Raw genomic sequence first — 13,340 nt, 5'->3', positions numbered from 1 at the left:
CCCCCTGCCGCGCCAGAGGCGAGGGATGTGCCTGGCTGAAGTCTCTGGGGAGAAAAGGAGGCGTCCTTGCCGGTGCACGCGCCTGGCGTCCCTCCTCATTGTGCCAAGGACGTTCTTCGTGCCTTACCCCTATTGCAAGAGCCCTCTGCACGACGTCCTCCAGGGTCTGAGGTCTGTCTCCCCTGGCAAGTTCATCTTTTATGGGGCCGCTGAGACCCTCCCAGAACAAATCTCTCACTGGTTTGCAGTCCTTCTCCCAGCCTAATACAGTCAGTAAGGCGAAAAATCGCGAATGATACTGACGCACAGTGGCTCTCCCTTGCCGCAACCCGTGCATCTCCCTGCGTGCAAGATCAAGATCCACGGTAGACTGGAAACAAGCGTCCATCGCTTTAATAAATTCATCAGAATCGCGGCGGGCAGGGCCGTCTTCGCGCCACAAATTGCGCAACCAAGCTCTTGCCTCCCCATGCAAATGAGACACAATAAACCCCACTTTCTCCTCTTCATCTTTAAAGTCATTACGAAGCAAATGCAGTGCATACAAGACGTCTGCTCTGAAGCTTGGGTAGTGCTTTAGGTTCCCATCGAAGTGGGTGACTAGACTGCCCCCCCGCCTTCCAAGTCCAATCCCGTCTGATCTGGACCCTGGGAACCCTTCCTTGCTTGCACGCTCCCACCTTATTTGCAGGTCCTGGCAGCGCTTCTCCGCTTCATCACTCTTCTTCTGAGATGCAATGACTGCAGCGGTGAGTTCTGTAACTGCGCTTCGCAGTGTTGTCAGCTGCTCCTCCGCGCTCATGGCTGCTACCGTTCGTGAGCTTTGCAAAAAAAAATTTTGCGTTCTTGGAGAGGGGACTTGCTGTCAGAGTCACCCGTGGTCCCAGCTCACAAGAGACCAAAGTCCACTGCAGCTTATGTACAAAAGCTTTTATTGAAGAACATTATTAGCTTTACATCCGAGGTCTGTGACTCTACGTCTGTTACCCTTAGACCGCCGAAGTCCCCTCTGAGTCACTCCCGCCCCGACACCAGTTTAAGAGGCTTGTACTGGTCCACCTCTTTCTCTCTTTCCTTTTCCGCAGGGTCTTTCTGCCCCCCTGTGTTCTCTCCCTTCGGGACTCTCCAGAGGCTGAATCCTCTGCCGCCTCCTCCCCCCTCCTTCGGGCTTTGGGACCAGGCTCCTCCCCAGGACTCTCTTCATTTCCGCGCGCCTCCCATTTTGAACTTGGCGCGCGTACGTTGCTCCTGACCTTCCTTTCGACAGTTACACTGCCCTCGATACTACTTTCCTCCCCTTCCGGCAGGACGTCTTGCCCTGATCTCCTTCCCCTCTCTGCTTCCTGTTCTGCTCCTTCTGACACACTGGTCACTCCTCCCCCCTCACTCCGTTCCAGCGGAGCAGCCGGTCTCGCTCTCCAACTCCCACTGGGGGTTCCCCCTTCGTTTCCCTGCTCCTGACTGCTTCCCCCTCTAGCTCCCCTTGGCTTGACCAGAGGGGCTCCCTTTTGGGAGTCCTCCGATTCACTGGACGGACTCATGGACAATCTTGGGTCATTGTCATCCATTGTCATTGTCATGAAGAAGAGCACTTTATACACTCATGAGCATTCCCTTAATGTAAGGTAAAGGTAAAGGTACCCCTGCCCGTACGGGCCAGTTGTGTCCGACTCTAGGGTTGTGCGCCCATCTCACTTAAGAGGCTGGGGGCCAGCACTGTCCGGAGACACTTCCGGGTCACGTGGCCAGCGTGACGAAGCTGCTCTGGCAAGCCAGCACCTGTGCAGCACACGGAAATGCCGTTTACCTTCCCGCTATAAAGCGGTACCTATTTATCTATTTGCACTTAGGGGTGCTTTCGAACTGCTAGGTGGGCAGGAGCTGGGACTGAAAGACGGGAGCTCACCCCACCGTGGGGATTTGAACCGCCGACCATACGATCAGCAAGTCCTAGGCACCGAGGTTTTACCCACAACGCGTTTTGCAGAGTCTTGCAGAGTATAAACCACTCGGAGAGCAGCTCTGTAGAATATCTTCCTTTTATTCTATTGCTACAGCTATAATACAAAACTATATACAGAGCTACAAATTCTAAGCATAAATCAATGCTATACTCTGAGTGCCTGCAGCTGCTCTTAGCAGCAATCTTATCTATAAACACGATCTCTTGCACTCTCTCTCCGACACACTGACTCTCTCTCTCTCTCTCTCACACACACACACACAGAGACTGACTCACTTGACTAATTAAGTAGAGAGCAGTACATTACTCCTCCTCTCTGTAGAGTCAGCAGAGACCTCAGGAGATTCTTGGATATGGGAGGGGTGAAATCTCCTCAGGAAGGTCCCATTTTCTTTTAGGATGTCCCTATTTTCACTGGAGAAGTGTTGGAGGAGATTGACTATCTATGGCAGTGTTTTTCAACCTTTTTGGGGCAAAGGCACACTTGTTTCATGAAAAAAATCACGAGGCACACCACCATTAGAAAATGTTTAATATATTTTTCTTTAATGGCAAACAAAAACGTTGCGGACCGTTCTCTGTTCAGCGGGGATCGATCCCCTGATCCCCACTGAGCCGGCGGATGACAGCTCCGTCTCCGCACTGTGTGCGGAGAGGGAGATGTCAGAGCCCCGCTGCTCTCTATGGGGAATCGGATGAGAGCGGATTGCCTCTGAGTATAGGGTGGTTTATCAATTCAATAAATAATAATAATATCATAGGAATCTTTTATTTTTCTTCATTCCCTTTCCCTGCTCCTTTGATTTCCTTCTGTCAAAATATTCTCAATATAATAATAATAATAATTATAATAATAATAATAATAATAATAATTTTTTATTTCTATCCTGCCCTCCCCAGCCAAAGCTGAGCTCAAAAGCAGAATCAATGTGTGCTTTTGGGGCACCAACAGGATGCTTCTCCCGCCCAGTTGGATAAAAGCAGCCTGTTTAAAAAAGGTAAAAAAGAAGACAGAGGTGAATCGTAGAATATTTTTATTGGTACTCTGAGTTCGGTTTGCAGAGGGCATGGAAAGATCTGGCGAGATGCAGGAATTCGGCTCAGAGGAGCTGGATGGTCCCGTTCTGGATGGCCTGCAATAACAACAACAACAACAACAACAACAACAACAACAACAACAATTTATTATTTATACCCCACTCATCTGGCTGGGTTTCCCCAGCAAGGAAAAGGAAAGGGACCCTTTGGACTTGGGTTCAAGCTGAGAGACATTCCAGGTGAAATCGCCTTCCTTGTAATAATAATGATAATAATAATAATAATAATTTTTATTTCTACCCCGCCCTTCCCAGCCAAGGTCGGGCTCAGGGCGGCTAACAAGCAATCATAAAAACAAGTTGAATGAATACAATTTAAAAACAAGATGGAAAATACAACATTAAAATATTGAAACATTAAAACATTAAAATATTAAAATATATCGGAGGAGAAATGGAGGAGTTTGGATTGGATATCCCGCTTGAGGAGTCTCAAAGCAGCTTGCAATTTCCTTTCCCTTCCTTCCCACAACAAACACTCTGTGAGGTGAGTGAGGCCGAGAGACTTCACAGAAGGGTGACTGGCCCAAGGTCACCCAGCAGCTGCATGTGGAGGAGCGGAGACTCGAACCCGGTTCCCCAGATTACGAGCCCACCACTGTTCCACACTGGAGGTTTCGAAGCCTAGGTTGGGGTCCCATCCAGCTCAACTGTTTCTAGGATTCCATGTTGAGACTTCTGCCCCAAATGGGGGTTGGGATAGATGACCCTCGGGTCCCTTCCATGAGTATTCTTGGTCACCCAGCCAAAAAAAGGCCATCCTTTTTGGCAACCCGATCGTACCTTCTTCCAGTTTTCCCTTCTGGAGGTTCGGTCCTCGTCCGTCCTCCTCTTCATATCGGCGCAATCTGCAACACAACACAACTTTGAGATTCCCGCCTTGCAGTCGGGTCCCCGACAGCTCTCATTCTACGATTATACAGTTCCTCCTGTGGCTAGAGGCCCATATGATTGATTGATTGATTGATCGATTGATTGATTGACGTGAACCGAAGGGTCCGCTGGAGGAGGTTAGGCAAGGAACTGGGCGAAACGGAGGCTTCAGTGCAGGAATCTCTTTTTTCCCCCCGATTTTTTTTAATTGGTTTTCACAACATTATAAACAAACCAACACATAAGAGAAACAAACATATATCATAGCCTTATTGAAAATTACACTGATTAACATTGTTAAGTGACATCCTCGCTTCCCCTTGGTTGAATTTCATTGCATGTCCTTTGAATGGTTTTCCAAATCACAGTTCTTCTAAAATTCAACTTAAACATTAACATCCTTAGATCTTCACATTATGAAATTAAACATATGAATTCATCACTTAACGTAAATAAAATCCTAAGCCAATTAAGTATCTGCAAGCTGTTTTCAGTTAATTTAACTTAACACAGTTAACTAAGACCTAACTGGAAGAGTCCGCGACCAGAAGGAGGAGAAGTATCAGGAAGATTGGATTAAATTTAATTAAATTTAACTAAGTAATCATTCAATTTAATCCACTCTTCCTGATACTCCTCCTCCTCCTGGTCATGGACTCTTCCGGTTAGGTTGGCTAGCTCTGAAAAATCCATCATCTTCAGTGCAGGAATCTCAACACAGAATCATTCACTGGCAGAGCTGGGACCCCCAAAGGTCATCCAGTCCAACCCGCAGCAAGGCCAAACCTGCCCCATCTACAATGGCGGAGTTACTTACGGACGGCAACAATTGCTGCAAAGGGGAGGAAGTACATCCCAGCAGTTCCTGCAACAACAGGTGTCAGGTCCACTGGTGTAGCACATCCTTGCTCTGTGAAGAAAACAACAGCCAGGCCAAAGTTTTAAGATCTTTTTAAAACTCCCCCCACCAAACCAGGACTTTAGGGGCAGCAGAATCAGCTGGGAAGAGAGAAGAGGAGTGCTGGGTATAAATAATAATAATAATAATAATAATAATAATAATAATAATAATAATAAATTTAGTAATTAATTTAGTAATAATTTTAATAAAAACAATAATTTTAGGTTGGGTGTCCTTGCTTCTCCTACTGCTTTTGTAGGTTTCGCGGTATTTTGCGCGTGGTGATCTGTTGTTATTTTTATTGATTATTGTAAACATTGTGATTATAGTTTTGAGACTTGTGGGTGTAGGGCAGTTTAACCATTGAATAAGAAATAATAATTATTATTTCGTTTTCCATATGGTACCATATTTTTGGCTCCATAAGACACACTTTTTTCTTCCTAAAAAGTAAAGGGAAATGTCTGTGCATCTTAAGGAGTGAATCTGTTGTTATTTTTATTGATTATTGTAATCATTGTGATTATAGTTTTGAGAGTTGCGGGTATAGGGCAGTATACCCATTGAATAACTAATAATTATTATTATTTCGTTTGCCATATTTTATTTTTATTTTATTTTATTTTTCACTTTATTTTATTTTTATTTATTTTATTTATTTGTTTTTCTATGTTGTGAGCCAATCCGTGCCAAATCCCCCCACATTTCAGACGACATCAAATGACATAGAAATTTCATCCGCCTGCCAGTCTCACCTTCCAACTTCACCACCTGCCGGATGAGGAGGCTGCACGTCACAGCGACCAAGATCACCCCCGTCGGGGTGCTGAAGTCCACCAGCCGCTGAGCTGCAGGAGAAGAAAGAGGAGGGAATCGAGAACCCGTCGCGAGAATCAAGAACCCGGAAGAGACCCAAAAGCTCTGGAGGGTGGAGGATGCCGCCCAGCCCCGCTGACCGACCTGCCGGGTCGGTGATCTGGTGGATCATGTCCATCTTGAAGGCAACGGTGCCCACGACCAGCAGGGTGACCATCGCGATGTAGATGAGGAGGAACAGAGGCAGGATGAGGGCGGCCGAGAGTCCTGGAGAGGAAGGGCGATGGTGGGACAGTCGAATCGGATGGGACCCCCGTGTCCAACCCCCTAAAAGGCACCTAATCTTCCTGGGGAGGAAGGGCGATGGTGGGACGGTCCAGTCAGATGGGACCCCCGTGTCCAACCCCCTAAAAGGCACCTAGTCCTCCTGGAGAGGAAGGGCGATGGTGGGCCGGTCCAGTCGGACGGGACCCCCGCGTCCAACCCCCTAAAAGGCAATTAGTCTACTAGATCCTTCCAAAGGAAAATCAGACTTGTGTGAGTGCCTGGAGACGGTTGGAGGCTAACAGATGGGGGAGGTTGAATCCTGACAAGATGAGGTTGAATCCTGACAAGGCAGAAGGACTGTTTTGGGGGGACAGGAGGCGAGTGGGTGTGGAGGACTCCCTGGTCCTGAATGGGGTAAAAGTGCCCCCGAAGGACCAGGTGCGCAGCCTGGGAGTCATTCTGGACTCACAGCTGTCCATGGAGGCGCAGGTCCATTCTGTGTCTGTTTACCAGCTCCATCTGGGATGCAGGATGAGACCCTACCTGCCCAGAGTGGTGTATGCTCTGGTTATCTCCCGCTTGGACTACTGCAATGCGCTCTACGAGGGGCTACCTTTGAAGGTGACCCGGAAACTACAACTAATCCAGAATGCGGCAGCTAGACAGGGGACTGGGAGTGGCCATCTTGAAAGACCTACATTGGCTCCCAGTACGTTTCCGGGCACAATTCAGAGGGTTGGTGCTGACCTTGAAAGCCCGAAAGGTAAAGGTAAAGGTACCCCTGCCCGTACAGGCCAGTCGTGTCTGACTCGAGGGTTGTGCGCTCATCTCACTTAAGAGGCCGGGAGCCAGTGCTGTCCGAAGACACTTCCGGGTCACGTGGCCAGCATGACGAAGCTGCTCTGGTGAGCCAGCCCCAGTGCAGCACACAGAAACGCCGTTCCCGCTATAAAGCGGTACCTATTTATCTACTTGCACTTAGGGGTGCTTTCGAACTGCTAGGTGGGCAGGAGCTGGGACCGAAAGACAGGAGCTCACCCCGCCGTGGGGATTTGAACCGCCGCCCATACGATCGGCAAGTCCTCGGCACTGAGGTTTTACCCACAGCGCCACCCGCGTCCCATCCAAGAAAAGCCCTAAACGGCCTCAAAGGTGCAGTAGACCTGAAGGAGCGTCTCCACCCCCATTGTTCAGCCCGGATAACGGGGTCCACTTCCGAAGGCCTTCTGGCGGTTCCCTCGCTGCGAGAAGCTGAGTTGCAGGGAACCAGGCACAGGGCCTTCTCGGTGGTGGCGCCCGCCCTGCGGAACTCCCTCCCACCAGATGTCCAAGAGAAAAAGAACTACCCGACTTTGAGAAGACATCTGAAGGCAGCCCTGTTTAGGGAAGCTTTTAATGTTTAATTGGTTATTGTATTTTAGTGTTTTGTTGGAAGCCGTCGAGTGGCTGGGGAAACCCTGCCAGATGGGCAGGGTATAAATACGAAATTATTATTATTATTATTATTATTATTATTATTATTATTATTATTGCGGCAAATTAGCTTCTTCCTCTTCTCTGAAAGCCCCTTCCCGCCTCACCTTGATCATAGCTCCACAGGATCAGGGCCACGAAGGCAAGGGCCGAAGCCAAGCCTGTCAGTCCGTTGACATAGATCCTGAGCCACTTCCAGGCCTTCCCTCCTGGGGAGCGAGAGGGGAGTCAAGAGGGTGGTAGCACCTAAGGGTGGGACCCCTAAGATCATCCAGTCCAACCCACGGCAAAAAAGATACTCACGGATCTGGAGTTTATGGGGCTGGCACAATGGCAAGAGGATCCCCCATCCGGAGAAAGCAGCACTCACCAGGGCTGAGGCGGAGAGCTGGAAGGACACCCCCAGCATCATGGAGATCCCTGCAGGATGGAGCCCGTTGGGGAGAGGAGACATCAAGCACCTCCGGGAGGAATTCCAATGTTTCTCTTCCCCCCTCCAGAAGTGTCAACTGGGTGCCATAGCACTGAAATTTGGGGGTGCCCAGACCTTCCATGGGAATGTTGTGGGTGCTCGGGCACCCATGCCTCTCTCCTCTCTGCCATCCCAGGTACGCCCATGGTGACATTGCCTGGGGTTGTGCTGGATGACCCTGGGGGTCCTTTCTGAATCTATCCTATCATTAATTGGAGGTTTTTCAGTGGGGTCCCATCCAACTCTACCATTCCCTGGAAAGATGGATTCAGAGTTTGCTTTCGCTTTCCCCTCTCTTCCAACCAGGTCTGCTTCTGGAGCCACAGAATTATTGGGCCTCTTTCGCTGGAGAAATGTTGGTGGGAATCATAGACCCATTGATGGGGAAGGGATCCCATGGTCGTGTAGCAAGGCAAGGCAAGACCACTCCCAGAAACATCATTCCTACATCGCAGAAGGGGTGTAACCTAAGACCACCCCTCAGATACATCATACCTGCATCACAGAAAAGGCGGTCTAAAACAGAAATTTTGAATGTTGTTTTTCTCCTGTCTGGTAGGTTACTTGATTGGATTTCCTGGGGAGCCTGGCTAGTCATACCTACATCACAGAAAAGGCAGTCTACAGCAGAAATCTGAGTGCATTGTTTATCTCGTCTGACAGGTTACCTGTTTAATGGTCACTTGATTGGATTGCCTGGGGAGCCGGGCTAGTTTTTGTAATGATACTTAGTTCCTGGGCCAGGTCACAGGCTCACACCCTATTCATATCTTAAATGTGCCCTTAAGACCGGATTTGTGAGACACTGGGGAGGTTTCCCACTTTGACCTTGCCGAGAAAACATTTGCTCAGTTTAGGAATCAAAATGGTTCCAGGAGGGTCTTCCTGTGCTGATCTTGGTTGGTACGCTTAGGAACATTACCATATATCTAAGACCATAAAATTCCTATCACAGTTGAAACCCAGTCAACGCAATGCTTTCCTTGCTGACCCAGATGGCTGACTCTAGATTTGTTCTAATTCCTCATAGCAATCCCACCTGATCACTACAGGGCGAAACGTTGCAACGGGGGAGAGGAGAGGGCCCGGATTCTTCTTACGCTTTGTGCCCCCCACTTGGCGTCTACTCACCCGGCGTCACGTCCAGCTGGGGCGACTCCTTCCAGCCCCGGCGGTTGCTGGCATTGCAGGAGTATGAGCCGCAGTGGGACGTCTCCACCCCGGAGAGGAGGAGGAGGAGAAGGTCATCCCTTTGGCCCCCGGAGAGCGGTTTCCCGTCCCTTTTCCATTCGACGGCCTCCACTGTGCCGCTCGGCACCCAGCAGGACAAGCGGATGCCGGGCTTTTGCGGAGAAGGTTCTTTGTGGATGACCGGCTGGGCAGGAGGCTCTGAAAACGGGGGAATGAACCCAAAAGCTGGAAGGGACCCTGAGGGTCATCCAGACCAACCCCCAGCAAGCCGGGAACCTTTTGCCCCAGAGAATGCAATCCTGGCTCGGAAGAGAGCGTTTTGTCCTGTTTGCCCTGCTGTTTTCGACCTTTTGGAGTCCATGGCTCCCTGGACTGGCAGCATTCTTTCTGCGACTCACCTGTGGAACTCACTGACACTGGGGTCCCTGTGCGCGAAGGGGGGGATTTATCCTTCCCGCCTCGTTTTTGGCGCCTGTTCAAATGTGGGTGGCCTGGCCTGCCTCTCCTATTTTATTTCTCATTATCAATACCTGTAATAACAATTTACTAAATGTATATTAGGATGCGCCTGGGGAGGGAAGAACAAGATTAAGATATTTAATAATATTTTGTGGTCCATTCCCGCATTCTTCCTGGCCCCTTAAAGCGGGCCGGCTCTTAAAGAGGACCCCTAGGTTACACTTTCCTGCCAACCTTGCAGTTCGAAAGCACGTCAAAGTGAAAGTAGATCAATAGGTCCCGCTCCGGCGGGAAGGTCAGCGGCGTTTCTGTGCCCTGCTCTGGTTTGACAGAAGCGGCTTAGTCCTGCTGGCCACATACCCGGAAGCTGTATGCCAGCCAATAAAGCAAGATGCATGCCGCAACCCCAGAGTCGGCCGTGACTGGACCTAATGGTCAGGGGTCCCTTGACCTTTACGTAGGTGACACTTACCAAGGTCTTCCAGGGGATCTGGGAATCCTGCGTTCCACTGCAGGACGTCCTCCGATGAATTCGTTCTCCCTGGAGCAGGCAGCCCACGGTCGGACGTGTTTTCGGGAGCGGGGAGCAGGAAAGGGGAGCCGGTGGCAACTTTGGCCAGCCAGAGCAGCACTGCAGAGAAACAGGGACGCAGAATCCTAGCCGAGGGTCACCTAGTCCTGCCCCCGGCAAGTCCAAACGTAGAAGCATAGAACTGGATTGGGACCCTGAGGGTCATCCAGCCCAACCCCCTGCAACGCATCCTGTCCATTGGTCTGGGATGGAAGAGCAGAGATGGCTGCCTAGTGGTGGGTTGGGATGGATGACCCTTTGGGGTCCCTTTCAGCTCGAGCTCTGGAAGTTTAGGGAAGCTTTTAATGTTTAATCGATTATGGTATTTTAGTGTTTTGTTGGAAGCCGCCCAGAGTGGCTGGAGAAACCCAACCAGATGGGCAGGGTATACATAATAAATTATATTATTATTATTATAAGTGGCGGCTTGGAGAACGTTGGCCTTGGCGTGACGCGGAGCCACGAATCCAGGCTAGTGGGGGGACTGGATCTCTGAAGGATCCTCTCCTGACCACAAATTACGTCTCTCTTTCCGCTCTGGCTCATCTAGGCAACCCACCAGAGTGGAAAACTGGACTGTGTCCAAGTTGGAAATGTACACAGCCTGACGGGAGAAACGTACACAGTCCAGAGTCCGGGCGCGAGCCAGATGCTGTGCAAACGGTTACCTGGCGCCAGCAAGCCACTTGCTGCCATCTTTCTGGGGAAGAAGCAAATCTTCATCTGCGGAGAGAAAGCAGAGGGAGAATGAGAAAAGGGACCCTGAGGGTCATCCAGACCAACCCGCTGCTGTTTCTCGAACCTGCAACCTTGGCGTTCTCAGCAGCTATGAATATGAATCCTTGGCGTTCTCTCTCCAGCTATCTATGGATCCCAATCACGAGAAGCGCTGGGAATGGCTCCATGCACCCAGCCCCCCTTCTTTCTGTGGCTGCCCTTCAGAACTAACGGGCATTGGGGTTCCCTTGTAGGAAGCAGAAGAAAGGCGTCTGCAACACGGGCCTGAATGAGAAATGCCAAAATGAGAGATCCAAAGGACAAGACTATTTCTATTTTAATACATAAAAGTTTAGATTGCCACCATCCATCTAATAGGTCTGTACTCTGTCCCTCCTGGTCTCCCAATTTCTCCTTCTCTTGCTGCATATGCTATTTTTATTTTTATTTTGTATTCCATCCCTCCTTGGTCTCCCCATTTCTCTTGCTGCATATCCTTACCCTCTCCCAGCCATGCCGAATATCCTAATTTCTTTTCGCTGCTGCTCAGTGTTAAAGTCCTACTTGCCCGTTCCCCTGACTATTACATATTTCTTTCAAATGCTTTGCAAAAGGATTTCCGCTCCTCTGGGTCCCTAATTTTGGTCATCATATCAGTTTATTCTCTTATTGGTTGATATTTCTCCATCTCATAGATCTCTAGCGTGGCTGTAAGGGTAGGAAAACGCGAGGCGGATTTGGAATAGCAAAAAGCAGAAAAATGTTACAGATAGCTAGTTAGGGTGTGGTCTTTTTGGTGGGGGAGATTCTAGGTTTGTCATATTTTATTATGTATTTTGTTGGTTTTGTGTTCTGGTTTTCTTCGGCGAGCTGCCTTGAGCAGTATATAAAGCCAATAAATAACACATAGTTGCCATCAAAATTATTCCACCCACCCATCCCTTGCAAATCAGTCTTCTCCTCAATATTTAGAGACTTTTGGCTGTTTGCAAGGAGCAAACCGCTCCAAAGCACAGCGGATGTTTGAAGTAGTCCCCCCAAAATTCATCTGAAAATGCAACATATCGTGAGACTGGAGAAGCCCAGAGAAGTTGCATTTTCAACTGAATTTTCCCCGATTTGTAAGGGGTGTGCGTGGAATAATTTCGGCGCAAATTGCCAGGGAGTCAGTGGATCAATTCAATGTAATCTTGATGGCTGTTATTCTTGTTCAAGGATGACGATGATTAAAGCATGCAAACTTTGGAAAACGAAATAAATCACATTATTTACCTCTCCAGCAAACGAAATAAATCACATTATTTACCTCTCTGGCAAACGAAATAAATCACATTATTTACCTCTCTGGCAAACGAAATAAATCACATTATTTACCTCTCTGGCAAACGAAATAAATCACATTATTAACCTTTCCGGCAAACGAAAGAAATCACATTATTTACCTCTCTGGATGATCCTGAGTCCGGGGGGTAAAATCACTGGGTGGCAGAGCTGGGAGGAAAGTGTTTTGACACTTCCCATCCAGCTGGCAGGCAAGCAAAATGGACAGGAAACGGACAGAAAAAGCCTTCCTCCTCCTTGTTTCTCTGGGGATGTTCTCAAGTGACTCCAAGGCGGCTTTGAATGCCACTCACAAAGACGCTTCAGCCCGTTTTCCAGACAAATCCTCATTCCTTTCATTACTATTAGGCTTTTCAATTAAAAAAAAACAAAAAAACAGAAGTATTTTACTTGGTCAGGACATTAATAGGCAAGATGTCAAATTGTTTTTCTATTCAACTGCGGCAAGAGTATTGTGAGCCTAGAAATGGAAACAAGATGAAATTCTGACGAAAGAAGAATGGCAGACGAAATTAATGGACTCTGTAGAATTGCACAAAAGGACAGGAAGGATTCGAAACTGCAGGACCAGAGATTGACAGAAGATTGGAAGAAGTATATGAATTATTTGAAGAGCAGCTGTAATCGACAAATTACGCTGGAAGTTTTGTAAGGAGAGATATACAAAGTGTTACAAAGTAGAAAAAGATAGAGATCTTGGTTATGAGTAATAGGGAAGATAAGAAATGCATCCTGAGAGATTAGATTGGAAAATTGTCAGACAGGATTGATGGAAGTCAAAAATTGGAATAAGATCTCAAAGGATGTTTAATTACTGTTGAAAATGATATATTAAAAAAAGAATAAAAATTTATATATTAAAAAATAATAATCACTTATTCTTCCTGCATTGCTGGGGGTGGGACTAGATGACCACGGGACCCATTCAAACGCGATTTCTGCCCGGATGCCTGGGTCCACTTCTGAGGGCCTTCTGGCGGTTTGAAGGGTACTAGGCAGAGGGCCTTCTCAGTGGTGGTGCCTGTCCTGTGGAATTCCCTCCCACCAGATGTCCGAGAGAAAAAAAAATTACCCGACTTTGAGAAGACATCTGAAGGCAGCCGTGTTTGGGGAAGCTCTGAATGTTGAATCGGTTCTTGTATTTGAGCGTTTTGTTGGAAGCCACCCCGAGTGGCTGGGGAAACCTTGCCAGATGGGCG

The 13,340-nt window shown here is 48.4% G+C and overlaps 1 protein-coding gene across 5 annotated transcripts; it reads right to left on the bottom strand.

Moving 5' to 3' along the window:
• Positions 1-2,833: 2,833 nt before the first annotated feature.
• LOC309340466 (uncharacterized protein) lies at positions 2,834-12,937 on the bottom strand. 5 transcript variants are annotated; one of them, XM_081859242.1, is made up of 12 exons: positions 12,243-12,937; positions 10,886-12,140; positions 10,752-10,806; positions 9,985-10,143; positions 8,994-9,251; positions 7,694-7,810; positions 7,498-7,599; positions 5,795-5,917; positions 5,590-5,682; positions 4,751-4,843; positions 3,844-3,908; positions 2,834-3,096 (listed from the first exon to the last, which is right to left on the bottom strand). In XM_081859242.1, exons 3-12 carry the CDS (start codon positions 10,804-10,806, stop codon positions 3,064-3,066), a joined length of 1,098 nt encoding a protein of 365 aa, XP_081715368.1. In that variant the 5' UTR covers positions 10,886-12,140; positions 12,243-12,937; the 3' UTR covers positions 2,834-3,063. The 5 variants fall into 5 exon arrangements, with proteins under 5 accessions (XP_081715368.1, XP_081715369.1, XP_081715367.1 ...); XM_081859243.1 differs by having other exon boundaries at positions 10,886-11,085; XM_081859241.1 differs by lacking the exon at positions 10,886-12,140.
• Positions 12,938-13,340: the final 403 nt, after the last annotated feature.

Source organism: Podarcis erhardii, assembly GCF_964252035.2.
Source record: "Podarcis erhardii genome assembly, chromosome: 4".
Lineage (NCBI taxonomy): Eukaryota > Metazoa > Chordata > Lepidosauria > Squamata > Lacertidae > Podarcis > Podarcis erhardii.
The sequence above is the reverse complement of the archived record's forward strand: the minus strand, read 5'-3'. Positions and strand labels throughout refer to the sequence as shown.

Excerpts from the sequence above, each read along its gene's own strand:
- LOC309340466 (XM_081859239.1), bottom strand. The coding sequence starts at position 12,480 with ATGAAAGGAATGAGGATTTGTCTGGAAAACGGGCTGAAGCGTCTTTGT. Across the intron at positions 4,844-5,589 it reads GCAGGTGGTGAAGTTGGAAG|AGCAAGGATGTGCTACACCA; the intron begins GTGAGACTGGCA and ends TTTTCTTCACAG. Across the intron at positions 3,909-4,750 it reads TGCAGCAATTGTTGCCGTCC|ATTGCGCCGATATGAAGAGG; the intron begins GTAAGTAACTCC and ends GTTGTGTTGCAG.